Source organism: Nesoenas mayeri, assembly GCF_963082525.1.
Source record: "Nesoenas mayeri genome assembly, chromosome: 4".
Lineage (NCBI taxonomy): Eukaryota > Metazoa > Chordata > Aves > Columbiformes > Columbidae > Nesoenas > Nesoenas mayeri.
Window position 1 is genome coordinate 64,435,720 of NC_137540.1, and position 16,977 is coordinate 64,452,696.

The following is a 16,977-nucleotide window of genomic DNA, read 5'->3' on the forward strand; positions in this document are numbered from 1 at the left end:
CAAAATTGAGCTATTTACCTTTCCATCTTCCTAATGAGACTTGATATCTGGGTTGCTGCTGCATTTATAAGAGCAGAGGCTTGCGAATCCCTTAAGTGTATCTTACTTATTAGATACTTTCTGTAAGTAAATCTTCTATTCAGATGATATTTCTTGCTAGCTTGCAAAAAATCCATTATCTCTTCAATGTCTCCCTACAGGAAAGAACATGAACAAATATATTTAATTAGATGTAATGTTAATTGCAGCTAACACCTGTGAGTTTCAGACGAGATTTGTTCACTAACAGTGCAAAGTTAAAAAGCTCTTACAAATGAAAAACAATAAGCTTATATTAACTCTAATTATCAAGTCTCACTGTAACTGTTATTTCAACAAAAAAAAAAAATAGATAACACGTTGAGCATTTGGCCTGAATACCGCAACATTGTGTGTACTCTCCTGACTGCACCTCCCGAGACTGTGAGTTAACAGGTCATTTGATCAGATACCCACAATTAAATACACATGCAACCCTACCAGTGTTAGCAGAACTGTTCTCACAGTTACCCACAGGCTAAAGAGGTCTTCTTGAACAGGGACCTGAAGACAGCATGTCCTCACTAACAGCAGCAAGTGGCATCGAGTCCTTCTTTCTTTTTTTTTTTCACTATGTATTGTATGATTAAATAAACAATGAGTAATATTTTCAAAGCCAAGTCTTCCACGTGTGTCCAGCACAGCCTGGGGAAAGCCAAGGCCATTGCACACAGGCTGGCTTAGAAGCTCTGGCTTCCAACAGTGGGGAATAGCTTAGGTACCTACAAATGGGTCTGGCCAGAGACCAGAGGTAGGCACACAGTGGTCTATAGCAGACATTCTGCTAGCATCAGATACCTATGACAAGGTCTGATACTCAGATGACCCATGTCTGAGCAGCCAAAACATTGCCAAAACTTCTTTCACTTGCTCTATCTTCTGCTTGCTGCTCAACTATCTTTTGCACAAGTGCTTGCTGCACCTATATCTGACAGGCTTCAATGTGTGGCTTTTCTGTACTGAGATCTGACAGAGTATCTAGCTTTAGGAGTGGGCCTCACATGTTATGATTCCTGCTTTCCAGATGCTCCTCTTTAACCTCCAGGCCCTCAGCCTCTTGGACCACAACAATCATATTCTTCTTCACAAAGTAGACAGAAGAACAATTCCCAGAATTTTTGGCATCTAGAACACTAATTTTCAACACAAATGGAGTAAACAAAAACCAAACCAAACCAAAAAAACCAAAACCCTGAGGAAACAACTCAAGCCATTCTGTTGCAAGAGGCTTAAAATGTAACTGGAAAAAAAACATATTCTTCAACCTCATCACTGACTGCATACGCTAGAGATATTCAACTGCTCAAAGCATAAAGCCATAGCACTTTAGACATACCACAATTTCAATAATCAACATATTTGTATTGAGAGGCTCACTACATCTTCTGCAGCGTAGAAAAGCACTTGATGCCTTGGAGGTTTTGAAAATGCACGTATAGACAGGCCTACAAATGTACTTATCATTCATTACACAGCATCTGATCTCTTTCAGAAAATGACATTAATAAAATAGATTTGGGTACCTAACTGATCTCTTAGTTGCTTAAGTCCCTTTATTTATGCTGAAATTACATTTTTTAAATGGTGCTCTGGCATTTCTGTATCATGCTGTAGCATCTTGCTTGTATTAGACAGAAACAGTGTTGCCAGCAGAACCAGGGCAGTGATCGTCCCTGTACTTATCACTGGTGAGACTGCACCTCAAATCCTGTGTTCAGTTTTGGGCCCCTCACTACAAGAAAGACGTTGAGGTGCTGGAGCGTGTTCAGAGAAGAGCAACAGAGCTGGTGAAGGGTCTGGAGCACAACTCCTATGAGGAGAGGCTGAGGGAACTGGGGCTGTTTAGCACGGAGAAAAGGAAGCTGAGGGGAGACCTGAAAGGAGGTTGTAGTGAGGTGGGGGTTGATCTCTTTTCCCAAGCAACAAGTGATAGGGAGAGAGGAAATGGCCTCAAGTTGTGCCAGGGGAGGTTTAGATCGGATATTAGGAAAAAAGTTCTTCACTAACAGGGTTGTCAGGCATTGGAACAGGCTGCCCAGGAAGTGGTTGAACCACTGTCCCTGAAGGCGTTTAAAAGATGTGTAGATGTGGTGCTTGGGACCATGGTTTAGCTGTGGACTTGGCTGTATTAGGTTAATGGTTGGACTCAATGCCCTTAAAGGTCTTCCCAATATAAATGATTCTATGCTAAGAGCGCCATTAACACCAGTAAAATTAGGCCTTGAACCAGAAGTCTGCTGCACAAGCACAAATCTGCTTTCAGACCATCCTGCGGGGAAGGGCTTAGGGGCAGAGCTGCACCAACACAGATTACAGGAGAGCCCCAAGATGTGCAGATATATCAAAATATACACTATAAGACTGGGGATTTATATTGCAGAATTTCCCATTGCATGGTGTAGGTATGTTTTCAAATTTCTTTCTTCTGCACGAAACAGGTTAGCTACTAGTCTTATTTTCCCTGAGTAGTAAAGACAAGCTTTAGGTACTTGGGTGCTTTGGAAATATTACACATGAAAACAAAAGTCAGCACTAAGAATATAATGTTGTGGCAAACACATCTAATTCGCTGATGTAGAAAAAGGCTATGCGTACGCATCAATATACCGTTGTCCAGAAATCTAGATGTGCATAATGATGGCATTATACTTTTAAAAGTTATTCATAAGAAAATTAGTTATAAAAGTGTTAACATTTATCCTCAGACATATTTACTGAAATATTTCTTAAAAGTTACGGTGGGTTTGTATTCTGTCATAAGGTTAGGAATGGAGTTATCATCCTATTACCTGTATTTTAGAGTAATCTTCCACTAATGTTTTAGCTGCTTCCAACTTCAGTTCTCCCTTGAGAGTAGCGTTTGTTATCTGTGTAAAAAAGATGCTATGGAGCTCCTTCCTCTGGATGACAGCCAGCTGCCTATAAGCCTTTGCAAAGTATTCCTCTTGCTTAATCAGAAGGAACCTCTTCAGATGGTCCTGCTCCAGTCTATGAAGTCTATCGAGCAGACTTTTGTATTCTATAGCAGGCTGCAGAGAAGAGAGAAATAAATAAATCAGAAGTGACTTTCAGTATTCAACGTACTTGAAAGCATCAGAACTACTAGCTCATATATATTTTATGCATACTCTGATTACTGTCATTTCAGGTTTGAATGAGGCTAATACTAAATCACTGTACACTTTCCATGGTTTTTGTCTGATTGGAATGACAGGGGTTGTACAGCTGTCAATCTCTAATCCAGATAACATTTCCAAGGCATAATGAAGTCTTTTTAGAATTTAGAAGCATTAATTAAGATAAATTATAGAAAACAGCATGAAATTCAACACAAAGGTTATATGTGAAATTAATTTCTTAGGTTTCATCGATCCTGAAATCCTATTAAAATTAAATAGACTCACATAAGTCAGAACAATGAAATAAGCATACATTTTTATAAACAATATAGATTAGAAAAAATATTCTACTACAAATCTCTGAAAGTTCATACTATTTGTGACCTAGTTTATTGGTTTCTACAAATTGATCATTTCAGAGTTACAAAGGAGTAGAATTAAATTGCAATTATTTCAAAAGCTTCTTTGCAAGAAATACATTCTCATAGTTCTCCAGTAAGACACATTCATAGTTTTAATCTCAGATGGCATAAACTCATTATAGAATAAAAACATACATGTCCCAAAGAGCAAAGAATGCCTCTCATGTCAGCAGAGCTACCTAACAGTAGTTATGGTGGTCTTGTTCTAAATTTCATACTATTTATCTGGGGAGAACTGATCTCTGTACTGAGGCCCCCCATACCTCACTCCTCTTTCCCAAGAGACACAATGCAAGACAGTAAATAATAAATCGAAAATGCAGGGAATATACATTCTGTGTTTTGTCTGAGAAAGGGAGGAGGTTATTGCTCCAGATGTTTTCCACTGTCATCTCTTGGACCTCAGCACAGCTGCTGCTAGGAGCACATGTGGGCCACCCTTAGTGCTCTGGTACATGCTTTTGGATCAGGTTCCATGGCAAGTACAAAAATAAGCCCTTTCGCAGACAGGAAAGCAAGCAGCAAGATGTCAACATAGGATAAATGGATTGTGACAAGTATTGGATTGGCCATAATTCCTTGTTTGATTCCTATCACGCAGGATTTCCAATATAAACTAGACTGAAACAATACCAATGTATTTTGTGTAAACGCCACTCTGCTGAGAGCATATTCAGTGTGAGTTCAGCTACTGAGTTTCAGCCAGGCCTCTCTCTATGCAAAGGTAGGATATATCTGAGCAAGTTCTAAGTGTTTGACATCTAGTCTAGGCTCATTCTATAACCAATAGAAGGAAAATGACTTCTGCAGAGTACAATTCACCTTACCTTTAAAACAATGGCTGCAAGTGTCCCTTCCTTGCTGTCTCCTTTGACTTTCTAGCATCTATAGTTCAGGATGTTCGTATCTTACAGATATTTGAAAGCTCCCTAGAGTCATAATTTAAAATGCACCTGGAAACATCCAAGTAATCCAACTGGCTTGCTAGCCTTGTGCTGTCAACTTTCTCCATGCAACAGCCTGATAAACAAAAGTTCTTCCTGAGAGCCTCAACATACTATAGTACCTTTGATGGGTCATGCTCAGCAAAAAACTTTTTGTCAAAACTGCGATCATGAGTTGTCATAAAAGTCCCGAACAATTGTAGGTATATGACATGCAAATAAAAATGCTTTTTTTTTTAAAAAAAAAACCCAAAACAACAGAAGGTCAAAACTTAATGTCTACAAAGAGAGCATACACAGCAAAGAATATACTGGTCTAATGGATTATACTCCTGACATAACTTATTATTTCCTTGTCATCAAATTGAAACAGACAGCTGGAAACTCAGGAACATCACATTCAATACCCACATATCCACTGGTGCTACAGAAGCAGAGCCCCACTGGTAAGTAATGAACTCCACTATTTATTCCCAGCAAGTCATCCTCTTAATGTGAGTTATAATTAGACAACCATGAAACATTAATTTCTATATTTTAGCATTTCAAGCTTATAGAGTCAAAATATACAAAATCTAACAGAATCCTCTTCAGAAACATGAAGTAAAAATGAAAAAAAGGGGGGGAGGGGAGAATGGAAATAATTTTTACTGTAAACATTTTATATGTTTGGAAAAATACATGGAAAAGTGGAGCATAATTTTGTACATGAGATGTTGGACTGGTGACCAGGGCTCTAATTCCAGCTAGAGACTGTTGGAGAAATCCTGGGTAATGACACCCATTTGGACAATGATATTTGAAAGAAAGTGACACACACAAGCACTAAGCTTGTACTTAAAGGAAGACTCTAAACTTCTAAAGAATCATTCTCTGTCTTAAATTATTTATCTTGCTATTATCCAGAGGCTATTTTCAAGCAAAGTCCACTCCATGCTCTGCCTAAAATATAGATTGTTCTGCTTGTCTTCACTCGGTTTGGAGGAAATCAGCCTTTGGTTGCACTTCTACTCTCACTTTCTTCAAAATAAGAATATTAATACTGGAGGCTTTTTACCCAGATTGTAAGTTTCAGGATGCAGAGAGTTTGCTCTACTCTGAATGTGCAAAATACTTTATACAGTGGCTGACTGCAGTAAAATATAGTAAATAAAAATACATCACGTTGCAGGGATTTAAGTGACTATAAAAAAAAAAATCAGGGTAATGACAGCCTTTTGTTTTCAAGTGTCACAGATTCTCTTGAGACAAATTCACTTTTCGGTGAAATAAAACACAGTTTCTTAATAACATCTACCTTAATTATGACATTTGAATTTTTAACATATTTAAATTGTATAGCTTTTCTCTTAGAATCATAGAATAGTTTGGACTGGAAGGGACGTTCAAAGGTCATCTAGTCCAAACCCTCTGCAATGAGCAGGGACATCTTCAACCAGATCAGGTTGCTCAGAGCCCCGTTCAGCCTGGCCTGGGATGTTTCCAGGGATGGGGCATCCACCACCTCTCTGGGCAACATGGGCCAGTGTTTCACCTCCCTCATCATAAAAAACCATCTGTCTTGTATCTAGTCTCTTTCAGTTCTAAACCATTACCTCTTGTCCTATTGTAACATGCCCTACTAAGAAGTTTGTCTTCATCTTTCTTACAGGCCCCTTTTACGTACTGAAAGGATGCAATAAGGTCTCCCCAGAGCCTTCTTTTCTCCAGACTGAACAACCCCAACTCCCTCAGCCTTTCCTCATAGGACAGGTGTTCCATCCCTCTCATTTTTATGGCCTCCTCTGAACCCTCTCCAACAGGTACATGTCAAGGACTCCAGACCTCTTTACTCTTCTAAGAGGACAACTCTGCTATTCTAGTCTAAAAGAGACACCATCTACATAAAACCACATATCATGCAAAATATCTTGACTTTGTATCAGATTTACCTTTTCATTCATTTTCTTAATTAATTCTTCAGCCTCTTCAATTGCATTTCTCGCTTTTTGCTGTTGAGTCTCCATTTTCTTCCTAGTTTCCAGATTACATTCAGCTGTTAAAGCCACCATCTTCCTTCTGTATTCCTCTTGAATCTCTTTCTCCATTGCAAGAAATTGTTTTTTGAAAATCAAACTCATTCTTTTCTCCACATGAGGAAAGATGCTGTGACTTAAGACCATGTTCTTCATCATCATAGCAATCGCTTCTTTACATATCTGCATTCGATATGCCTCCAGTTCAGCATCCGCGCGTGTCAGGCTGGCAACCTCCAAGCTGCAGAAAGGCAATCAAGACTGTTTGAAAACACAGGTTGCAAGAAAATTCTATCAGAATATAAGGTTATCTAGATTCATTCCATATTGGGTAACTGAATGGCGGTCAAAGAAGTGCACGGATATCACAGCATATGAGTTTACTGACCATTAAATAATAATACTGACTACCCTTCATTAAATAGCTGGGTGAGCCAACTTTTACTACAGCAGTTTTTATGAAGTATGGCCATTCCTGTTATTTCTATCTTAGACAGAAAAAGGAAAAGCTTTCCTTTAGAACTCAAAAAATTCTCAGTTTAAAAACAAACAAAAACCTCCACAAAAAAACCCACACAAAACCAAACCAAAACACACACACAAAACCACCACCACAAAAAAAAAACCCAAACAAAACCAAACCAAAACAAACAAGACAGCCAAACGACCACAAACACAACCTCTGTGAGAATAATCAGATTAAGTGAGTATATGAATAGACTAGAAATTTCACTGACTTCGTAAAATAGTTCCCAACTTACTGACCCATCTTCACTAACACATCACTGTTTTGTGTTTTGTGCTGGTGTATTCCCTTGTCTGCAGGGAAGAGGGGAGAGTGCTTTGATTGTGTGCTGATACAAATAAATTTTAAAAGCTGATATGTTTCTTTCTCATCAACATTAATAGAGATCCAGAAGAAAGATTAAAACCAGAGGGAAATACACGACTTTTATAAAATGTAATAAATGTCATGTTGCATATGAATACATTCTCATTTCTTTTTAGAGTTATTAAACTGGAATTATAATTATTCTCATTTCATATAGTACATAACTACTGTACATTCTACAGCTTTGCATATTCTGCACTCAATTCAAGATCAGAGATTCAAGTAGGTTTTGACCTTGCATGTCAATTTACATGAACAAACGTATTCTTCTCTGTATAGACTAAGTATACAGAATTTGTGACCTACAAAATAGCCTTTTAAGAGCTTAAATTCATTATTTTTTCAATTAAGATGAACTATTGGTTTGATTTGTTCCACAGTCAATGTATTTCAAATCCATAACAAAGGTCTTGTCAAGATTTGCAAAACAGAATGATACTACATTCAGAATGGTATATATCAAAGCATGCAAACCTATAAATATTTCAACTTTTTGTCAAACAAACTTTCCTCTGTAAGCAAATAAAATTTAATTAAAAGTGAATCAGTGATATATTATCACCTCCCTTCTGTTAAACACAAGAGATGTATTTTTCTCATTTAGAAATCAATGGGATGGAATTGTTTTCTCACTATGACTCAAATATTTGAAGTATTTAAGAGACATGAGCTTAAGCTATGATAATTGATCACAAAGAACCAGAGAGATTTTTCTCTTGCAGTGGTGATGCCCATGCTTGTCTGCTCCAGGACTGGCTGGTTGCAGCTGCAAAAATCTCCTCCACAGGAGCAGGAATCACCGCCATGAGGGCCTAGATCCCTGTGACTGAAATATTCTTCACAGTAATTTGAAGATCCTGTAAGAGCTAGTATTTTCTATAGTGTCCCCAAGTCAACACAACAACCCAGCTTCTCTGTGCTGCGTGCAGATGGACATTGCAGGATAGCAGCTGTAGGTACACAGCCTTCTTGAGTGGTGTTCAGCTGCATCCATGGTCAAGTCTGCCAGGGTGCTGATCTGCTCCCTCTGCTTGGGAAGAGTCCTTCTCGCTCCAGGACCACAGGACAGACACAGAGGACAGGTGACAGCAGGCCCAAGGGAACAGGATGCTGAAGCAACACAGCAAGTACTTCTAATGGGCAGCGCAGATACGTATTTTCTTTTAAGTCTTTCTGTTTACAGAAGTCCTGGGAGTTTTGCTGACATATCCAGCTAGTACTAAGCTGTTGACATGTGACAACTAACTTCAAAAAAGAAGTGTTTCAGTTCTGTGCAAATGGACTTAAATAAAAGAAGAATCTAGAAAACAGGAGCTTTATGCTATAGCATTTCCCTACTGACTGCCAGGTAGTGGCAGGAGGCTTCCCTTTGTAGCTTCACCAATTTAGTATTAGCCTGTAAAATCCAAGCCACTGGATTTATTTTTCTGGTTTAATTCCTGCTTCAAGTCCAGTAGCTCTGATTTAATCGAAGCGTAACTGTCTTTTGTGAGAAACATCTCATCTTGGTTTTCAAGCATCCTCTAATAGAGAACTAAACAACACTTTAATTAATTGCTCCACTTGACAATTCCCTTAAGACCTAAAAATGGTCACCTTATCTTCAGCTTGAATTTGATTAGTTTCAACTTCCAGCTCTCTTTGCTGGAATAACAAATTCCTTAGTCATTATTTTTCTGTTCTTCGTGTGTGCACTGATAGATGGTGGTCACAGCAACTACTAACCCTTTCTTACTGAGGTGTGAAAGACCAAATTCTTCATATCTCTCCCTGGAAAGCAACACTTCACAGCTCTACTATGTTGATACATAGCTCATAACAGAACATTTATTTGTTACCACAAACACAGGATTTTTTTTCAGCATGCTTTGAAAAAAGATTAAGCCATTCCTCACCTTTCTCCTTACTTGTTACTCTTTCAGTCTTCTTCAGCAGTGATCCCAAGAATAAAAGACAAAACCAAATACCATCACAGTATTTCCTATTGTTATCTTCCCCCAGTCTTCCACAGCATTTCTTCCAATTTACTGTAAGTCATTATAGACTAGACCTCATTTTATTTTGCGCAAAATTCCCATGCTCCTCACCCACAGAAAGACAAGGGTACCCAGTTAACTCCACTCCTGATGATCATGATGCCGAATGCAAGAGGAGCAATAGGTGTAGTTCACCTGAGGCTCACATGTCAGCGAGTGAATGATAAGGCTGTTAAGATCTCCGGTGTATTTAATCTACAACTCTCACCCTCCATTTTCCTGACAGCGCATCTGTGAAGAAGGCAATGAAGCAGAAGAAGCGCATGAACTGTTCCATCAATCCAATGGTAATAGCATGGAGAAAAAGTAATTACAAGCCACAGATCTCTCAGGTCACATCCTGGAAGACAGCAGCCAGACCATTACCCTTTTTCAGCGGCAGCTGCGGAAAGGCTGTGTCTGTAAAAATTTGAAATCTACCTTCCACGTGATGCGCTCTGTTTCTGGATTGCCTCCTCCACACAGTAGCTAGTGGGAGTGAGACAAGCTCATCACATGCACCAGAAACCCTGATTCAAGCTCTTATTCCAAGTGAGAGGTTGAGGGCAGCTTTAACAAGCTGCATCAACAGAGTCTTAGATGCCAACAGTCAGTACAAAACAGGAATTCTGTACATAAAATAACTCAAATGCTTTCAGACACAAGTCTTATCAGAAGAACCTTGCTTACCACCATCCAGATTAAATGTGCAATGTTTTGTGACACCTAGGGAAAAAGAAATCCTAACCTGACACTCCATGCCTTCTCAAACTGAGGCAGATTTAACAAGTTGCTTTAAATGCTCTGCGCTCTGCTTGTTAGAGCAATTCATGTTTAAAAGGCCTCGCATCTCCTCCTGAGCATATTCAACATAGTAGAAACATGAAAACCAGTGAAGTACAGGTAGCAGATGGCAACCTAGTGATGAAAAAGATCAAAGCTTCTGTTGGACAAAGCCTGCAGAGAAAGGATAAAGACAGTATAGAAGGTAGGTGATACAAAAGTGTGAAGCGACGAATGGGAAAAGACACATAAAAAATGAAACTGCAAACAGCAAATGTATAGATTTTTCACTCACTTGAAGAGGAAGAGGATTTAAAGATCTGTCAGAGGGATCTGGGAGAGAAGAATCCCAGACACCAAACACAGAGAAGCAGAGAGTCTGAGCATCTCATGTCCTCCACAGACCTAATAAAAGAATACAGGAAAGCAGCTAGGGTCAGGAAAGAAACAGTCAGATTTATTTTAAAGAAAAAATCCACAACACATCACACCACAAGAAAAAAGTAAAGCTATCATTAACTACAAAAGAATCATGCCTTTAAGTCTTATTATTCCAATCAGGGGCTGGCAGAGAGAATTTTTGAACAGGAGAATTAAAACTTGCTGAATTAAACTGTCCTGAAATGAACTAATGGCTTTCTGACACATTTTTAAAACTAATGCAGAGTTTACAAAGATAAAAAAACTACTGTGACACAATTTTCTGAAGTCTAAAGGGGAGACAAACATCAAGCAAACTCCCCTCTGGTGACATTTTACAACCAAAACAGAAAACCTCATAATTTTCAGAAGACTCATCTCATCTTGAAATGGTAGCCAGTTAGAAGCACATGTATTAGAACAGCATCCAGAGGAGACTGGAGCCCTGCGACAGCAGTTGCTGCAAAAGCATCCTTTTGTTACACACAACACTCCTGAAAATCATGTAATTTAGAGTAATTTGTGGATGGTTTGTCTCCACTGTCCCCAATACCGCACTGCAGCCGTGACTTGGAGCACCACAGCACGGCAGCTGCATCAGCTCCTGCTGGGGAGAGAAACACAGCTGGGGAAGGACAGACAGACACACACCAGCTCCCAGCCCAGGGCACCCACTGCCACCAGTAGAGCCAGAGCAGCACATCTCCTGAACCCACAGGCACAGCGCTGATGGGACAGGTGCAGTGAGGAAGAGAAAAGAAGTGTTATGATCTGTGTTGCCTTGTCACACTTCAGAGAAGTGAAGACGGAGAGAGCATCGGACAGGAAGAATCATACAGTCAAGACATGAAGCAGTATGTGCCAGTGCTGGCTTTGGTTACAGTAAGCAGAGAAAGCCATCAAAGGTCTTCAGCTGCAGTTGTTTTTTGTTTTCTAAATCATCTATTTATTGAGGGGTTAGTAATACAACATCAGTACACTGGGCTGTGTTTTGTTTCCTTCGCTGTTTTGGTTTTGCTTGTTTGTTCGTTAATTTTTTGCTTTAATTGCTGTGTCCATGCGGACACTGTGTGCGGTGCTGTAGCTTCTTCAGTCTCTCCCTCCCTTTCTCCCTCCTCTGCTTCCCACACTCTCCTGGGTCCCATCACAACAGAGATTGCAAACACTTCAGGGCAGGGATTTATGCAGGCTGCAGTGTGATGAGGTGCAAATCTTTGCAGGAGACCAAAACTGAACTGAAGTAGAAGCAGAAGTAACGGTATGGGGTCAGAACGGCCACCAACAGCCACTGACTGCTCAAATTCTTCAGCTGTCCCATGCTGGAGCAGGTTACATTGCTTTTCCCTGCTGCCAGGCTGGGCATGGCCCACCTGTGTTAGAGGAGGTCTGAAGATGCTCTGTGCTACACCAGTAGCTGTACTGGCCTGCAGCCAGCTCTCAACTGGGGGAGTTCATCCATCAGTCCTGTGACACTGATGCATCTAAGCGTAAAGTGAGTACAGCTGAATCATGAGCCGACCCGGGATACAGGACATCCCATCAACAGATAAAATTGCTAAGAAATGTATGTGACGATTACCTAAGGATGCTTTCACATGGATGAGTCATAGGTTAAATTCAGCTTTCCAGAAAAAGTCAGAATGCTGACAAAACCAGAATTGAAAAAGATGATAAATTGAGCTGAGAGACCAGTAGCTCTTCAGAAAAAAAATTATTCATGAAAACCTGCCAAGAGTACATGCACTAGATTTGGCAGCAGTTTCACTATCAAATTCCTTTAACTCTCCACAACAATATAAAGAAATCGAAGGTATTTCAATTCACAAATTAAACTGTTTAAAAAACATTTGAAAAATCTTGCATTTAAGAGGCTGAAAATCTCTGCTTTGACTGCAGAAAGTATGAAAACCGATAAATCAGTGATCTTCAACAAACTAATTTTAAAAATACAGCTAGCTATAATACAGCTGTTGCAACATAGCTCAGGAAATGCTATTTCACTGAAAATCTACTATGGAAAAAAAGCATTAAAAAGACTCTAGTTCTGCTTCCAGTGAAGTCATCATGCATTTTACCGCTGATTGTAAAAGCACCAACTTCAGCCTGGATACTATCAAAAGCATAAATAAATATTACGGCTATATGCATTATGCATTAATGCCTGAGAAGCGTCCAACTTTGCTGTCATCTACTCAGATTCTTCTGATCTACTCAGACAGGGTGAGTATTCAGATGACAGAATCGGTAGGAGATACCAGCCTTCTTTCAAAATTACATGGAGTAAAGCATCACTAACAGTACTGCTCTCAAAAGCAGACTGGTTTTTTGGATGAGATAAATTGTTCTGGGTGAACAGCATAAATGACCCATATAATTCTGAACACAATTTCTTCATAGTTAGCCAACATCAAAGAAAAGTGACATTTTTTAGATGAAAAAGGATATGTATTCATTAATTTCAAATGAATTGTTTTCCTCAGTTCCCCTGTCTTATCGACTCCTATCACCTATTAAGCATTTGAGTTTCTCTGATGGAAAAAAAATGTATAGTTTACACACCTGTCAAGCTCACAACAGCATTTACAACATAGAACAACAAATGCACAGTTTGGGGTTTGTTTCATGTCTATTCACTGTATCTTATTGTTACATCCATGTGATTATAGTATTTATTGTTGTGTTCTTGCATTGTACACATTGCCCTCCCTTCAAAAACTCTAAACTTTTGATTACACTTTTAAAAAGTTATGAACTACAGAAATTAGCTCCTCTTTTTTTTTGTTTTCTTGGTATTAACCATGTAACTATGTCTCACCATTTTGTATGTAAGAATATTCAAGCCTAGCTGCTATGACAATTGAATCTTTTATTCTTACTTTCCATTTGAATTCAGGGTGAAGAAAACCCCACATTAGCTCCATAGCAAATTAAAATGAGATGTACAGTAAGAAATTTACATTTAGAAAGAAAAAGTGAACTTCTAATATCATAGTAAATGGTTTTTGACTTTTCTGTCAAGGTTTTCTGGAGACAGTTTGATCCTGTTCTCTCGTACATTGACCTCAATGCCCTCTACCATCAGAAAAAAATCAGCTGCAATGCATACATATTACTTTGTGATTTTCCAGCATAATTGGCAGTATGTATTGTGTTTCAGCAAGTAGGTTCAGGTTCAGTTACAGCTCTGCCAAACTCAAGGAAGCATAGCTGCACAAAAGGAAGATGAAAAAGAAAAGTTATAGTAGTGGAAAGACACTTAAAGAAATGAAGTTGCCTTTCATCTTCTGAGACTACGAGCATGGACAGACTTCATCACATTGGACACAAACCCAAGCTGATCAGCTCTCTTCATATTCTTTTCCAGACATACAGAAAAAGAGACCCACAACTTTTTGGAACACAGTCTTCTAGTGTGTACATCAAATATTCAAATCACATAGCTGCTTCTCATCAGCATTCATTGCCAATGGGCCAATATTCAGGAATATACACAGTAAGGAACCTACTGAGAATAAAAGCCAAGCTATTTTGCTGCATAATGTACATCAAGAATATGACTTATTAAGACAAAACTCACCAAATGAGTAACTAAGAAGCCTCCTTATGAAATATTTAAAGTATGTTTTGTTCTCTATCCAATCCTCCTGACATTGCAAACTGTTTACACTCCAAAGATGTCCCTGTCCATAAATATTGAACACATGCTCTTTAATGTGTTTGCTAAACAATTTGGCACTGTCACTTCGTAAAAGGCATGGACTATCAACACAGCTAAATGTTGTAAAGAGAACAAAAAAATCATGTGGCTCTTACTTTTCTGAGTAATTTTCTCATTTGTGTCTGGACAAAAGAACAAAGCACCAGAATAATTCCAACCACGTTTACTATCACAGTGCAATTTAAAAAGAATATATCAACTATGTTGGCAAGCTTACATGTATGCCATGCAGAGAAAATGACAAATAGCTGCACCGATGCATGCAGAAGGAATTATTAAACTAGTATACAAGCAAGATGTTGGTTGGTTGAAAATATCTAAAGTATCAAAAGCTCTCTAACAAAAGCCCCTATACTTTCGCCGCCCCAAATAATAACAAGGATTGTTATGCTACAATCCATATTGGTATACATTTGACACAAAAGAATTGCATGCAAAATACAAGCTCAGTTCTTATCCTCAGTATGCTGCCACTCCTCTGAGACAATACAAGCCTCATTCCTCAGCTCCGTACAGAAAACCCAACTATTCTATTGGGCGATGATGAATGTAATAAAACAAAATGCAGCACTGTGGAAAAACTGATTCTGACCACAACTAGTAAAATTACAACATTTCATTCAAGGGCAGAATCCATTCAAATTGAGTTCAATTATCCATTAATAAATCAAAAATGCACCATCTTTCTTTGTTCCATTATGTTTTGCAAATTTCTATCCTTAAGGCAGGCAATTCAGTAAAAAGAAGGATTTTGGTTTCAGCCTAGATCACTATCATAGAAGCTCCTAGGGCACATTACTTTGTCTTTGGAATCAGCTAAAAACCTGGATAATGTACAACAGTTTATTAAGTACAAACTAAAATGAAACCTTTGAGTCATACAGGTCAGAAGTTAAAGGACAGCTTTACCCCAACTTGCAGAATGAATTAGGAACCAACACTAAGAGATGAGGAATTATCCTAAGCTAGATATCGTATAAAAGCATTAACAATGAGAGATAAAAGATGAGGTGTATTATATTATAGCTACTGAAGAAAGCAAATCAATATTGCACATATCTAATACAGGCTTTAAAGCAATGCTTTAACCATTTTAGCAACCAGTCTGCAAGACTGGGATTCGTTTCACCCACCTCCAGATCCCTACAGCCAAGCTAATCAGCCCAGGCTTCAGGGTCAGTGGGCACAGCTCCCATACAACTCATTTTTTGGAAGTCTACTTTAGGATGAGAATAATCATAGCCTAGAAGTGCTCTTTTTCACCCCTGAGTAGAAAAGGTAACTCTGGGCTGTAGGAGTTTGTGTAGGAGTTCACATGGCAGAGATCCTCAGTCAGTCAGATAAAATGCACCACCAATGAGAGCAATGGGTATGTAGTAACTGAATACACATATTCAACGTGTGCCAATAAAAAGAGGGAAAGAATGGAAAACAAATGGTAAGTGCATCTGTGTGTCATCTCCTAACAGAAAACGAATCAGAAGGTCCAGTTTAAAACTTTTAAAACAAACAGAAGAATTGGGATAATCTAAACAGGGATTAGGAAGCACCCAGTGCTAACGGGCAGAGGCTGATTTGAGCCCTTCACAGTAATAACCACCACCTTTTCAATCATATTTTGTAGAAGGAACCACTACAACTCTGCCTGCCTTTGTGGTCCATCTACCATCCTCATCCTGGAAAAAGGAAAAGATAACTCAGAAAGTGGAGAAGGTTAGTGATTGTTCGCTAATGGGCATCTATTTTAATTCACTGCAATGCTCTACCTCCTTAGAGGCAGACAAGATAGAAACTGTGAGGAAAGAAGTGGAAGCAAGAAAGACATTTGTGGTAACTGTGAAAGAATATAAAAAATCTTAAGTCCCTGAATACATATTCAAACCAAGAAATGAATCCTGGTTTATGGGTTTAGAAATAATTCAGTTATAAAAATAATCCTATCCAAAGGCTTGCAAGAATATTTACTTTCCTAAACCACAACATATCTGAAAATAGTCCAGTATTTTTTTCAAACTAGCTATATATTCACTATCCCTAAAATAAATTAAAACTAACATGAGATTAAAAAAATGTTTGATCTTGTTCTTCTTAACAGTCACATAATGATTTTCAGGACAAATCTTCTCAAAGCCTGACTTGCTATACAGTTATAAAAGCAAGGACCAATATGCCATTTACAGAGATAGGATCCCAATTATCAAAGAAATGCACGAAATAATAATGCTGTTAGTTACCCTTTGAGAAAGCAAATTACTTTCACAGTCACGTAACTTCTCCTTTTCAGCTTCTGCAGACTTTACAGTTGCATAATACTGCCTGTAACCTGACTTGCCAGGAGCTAACAGTAAGACTGAACAAACAAAATCTGTTGTGTCCTCACATCAGACCTTTTTATCAAATTCAGCTGAAGAACAGATGACCTTTAACAGCGGCATGTTTCTGTCAAACAGCCCTGACCGGCCTTTCAACATCAGGAGAGTTTCTCTGGTCTACCCAGTGGTCTCTTCGATGGCAAGTACGTGGTGTTGTTCTGGCAGCTTTACAACTGTCACCCCTTAGACTCTGATTCAG

At 38.7% G+C, this 16,977-nt stretch overlaps 1 protein-coding gene across 1 annotated transcript in view; it reads right to left on the reverse strand.

Annotated features, from left to right (window-relative positions):
* EVC2 (EvC ciliary complex subunit 2) overlaps nt 1-16,977 on the reverse strand; it is a gene marked incomplete at both ends in the record, with an annotated part of 72,691 nt that overhangs the window by 29,979 nt on the left and 25,735 nt on the right. Inside the window, 3 exon segments of the mRNA XM_080344133.1 lie at nt 19-194; nt 2,868-3,107; nt 6,495-6,819. Coding sequence (XP_080200259.1) covers nt 19-194; nt 2,868-3,107; nt 6,495-6,819 — 741 coding nt within the window.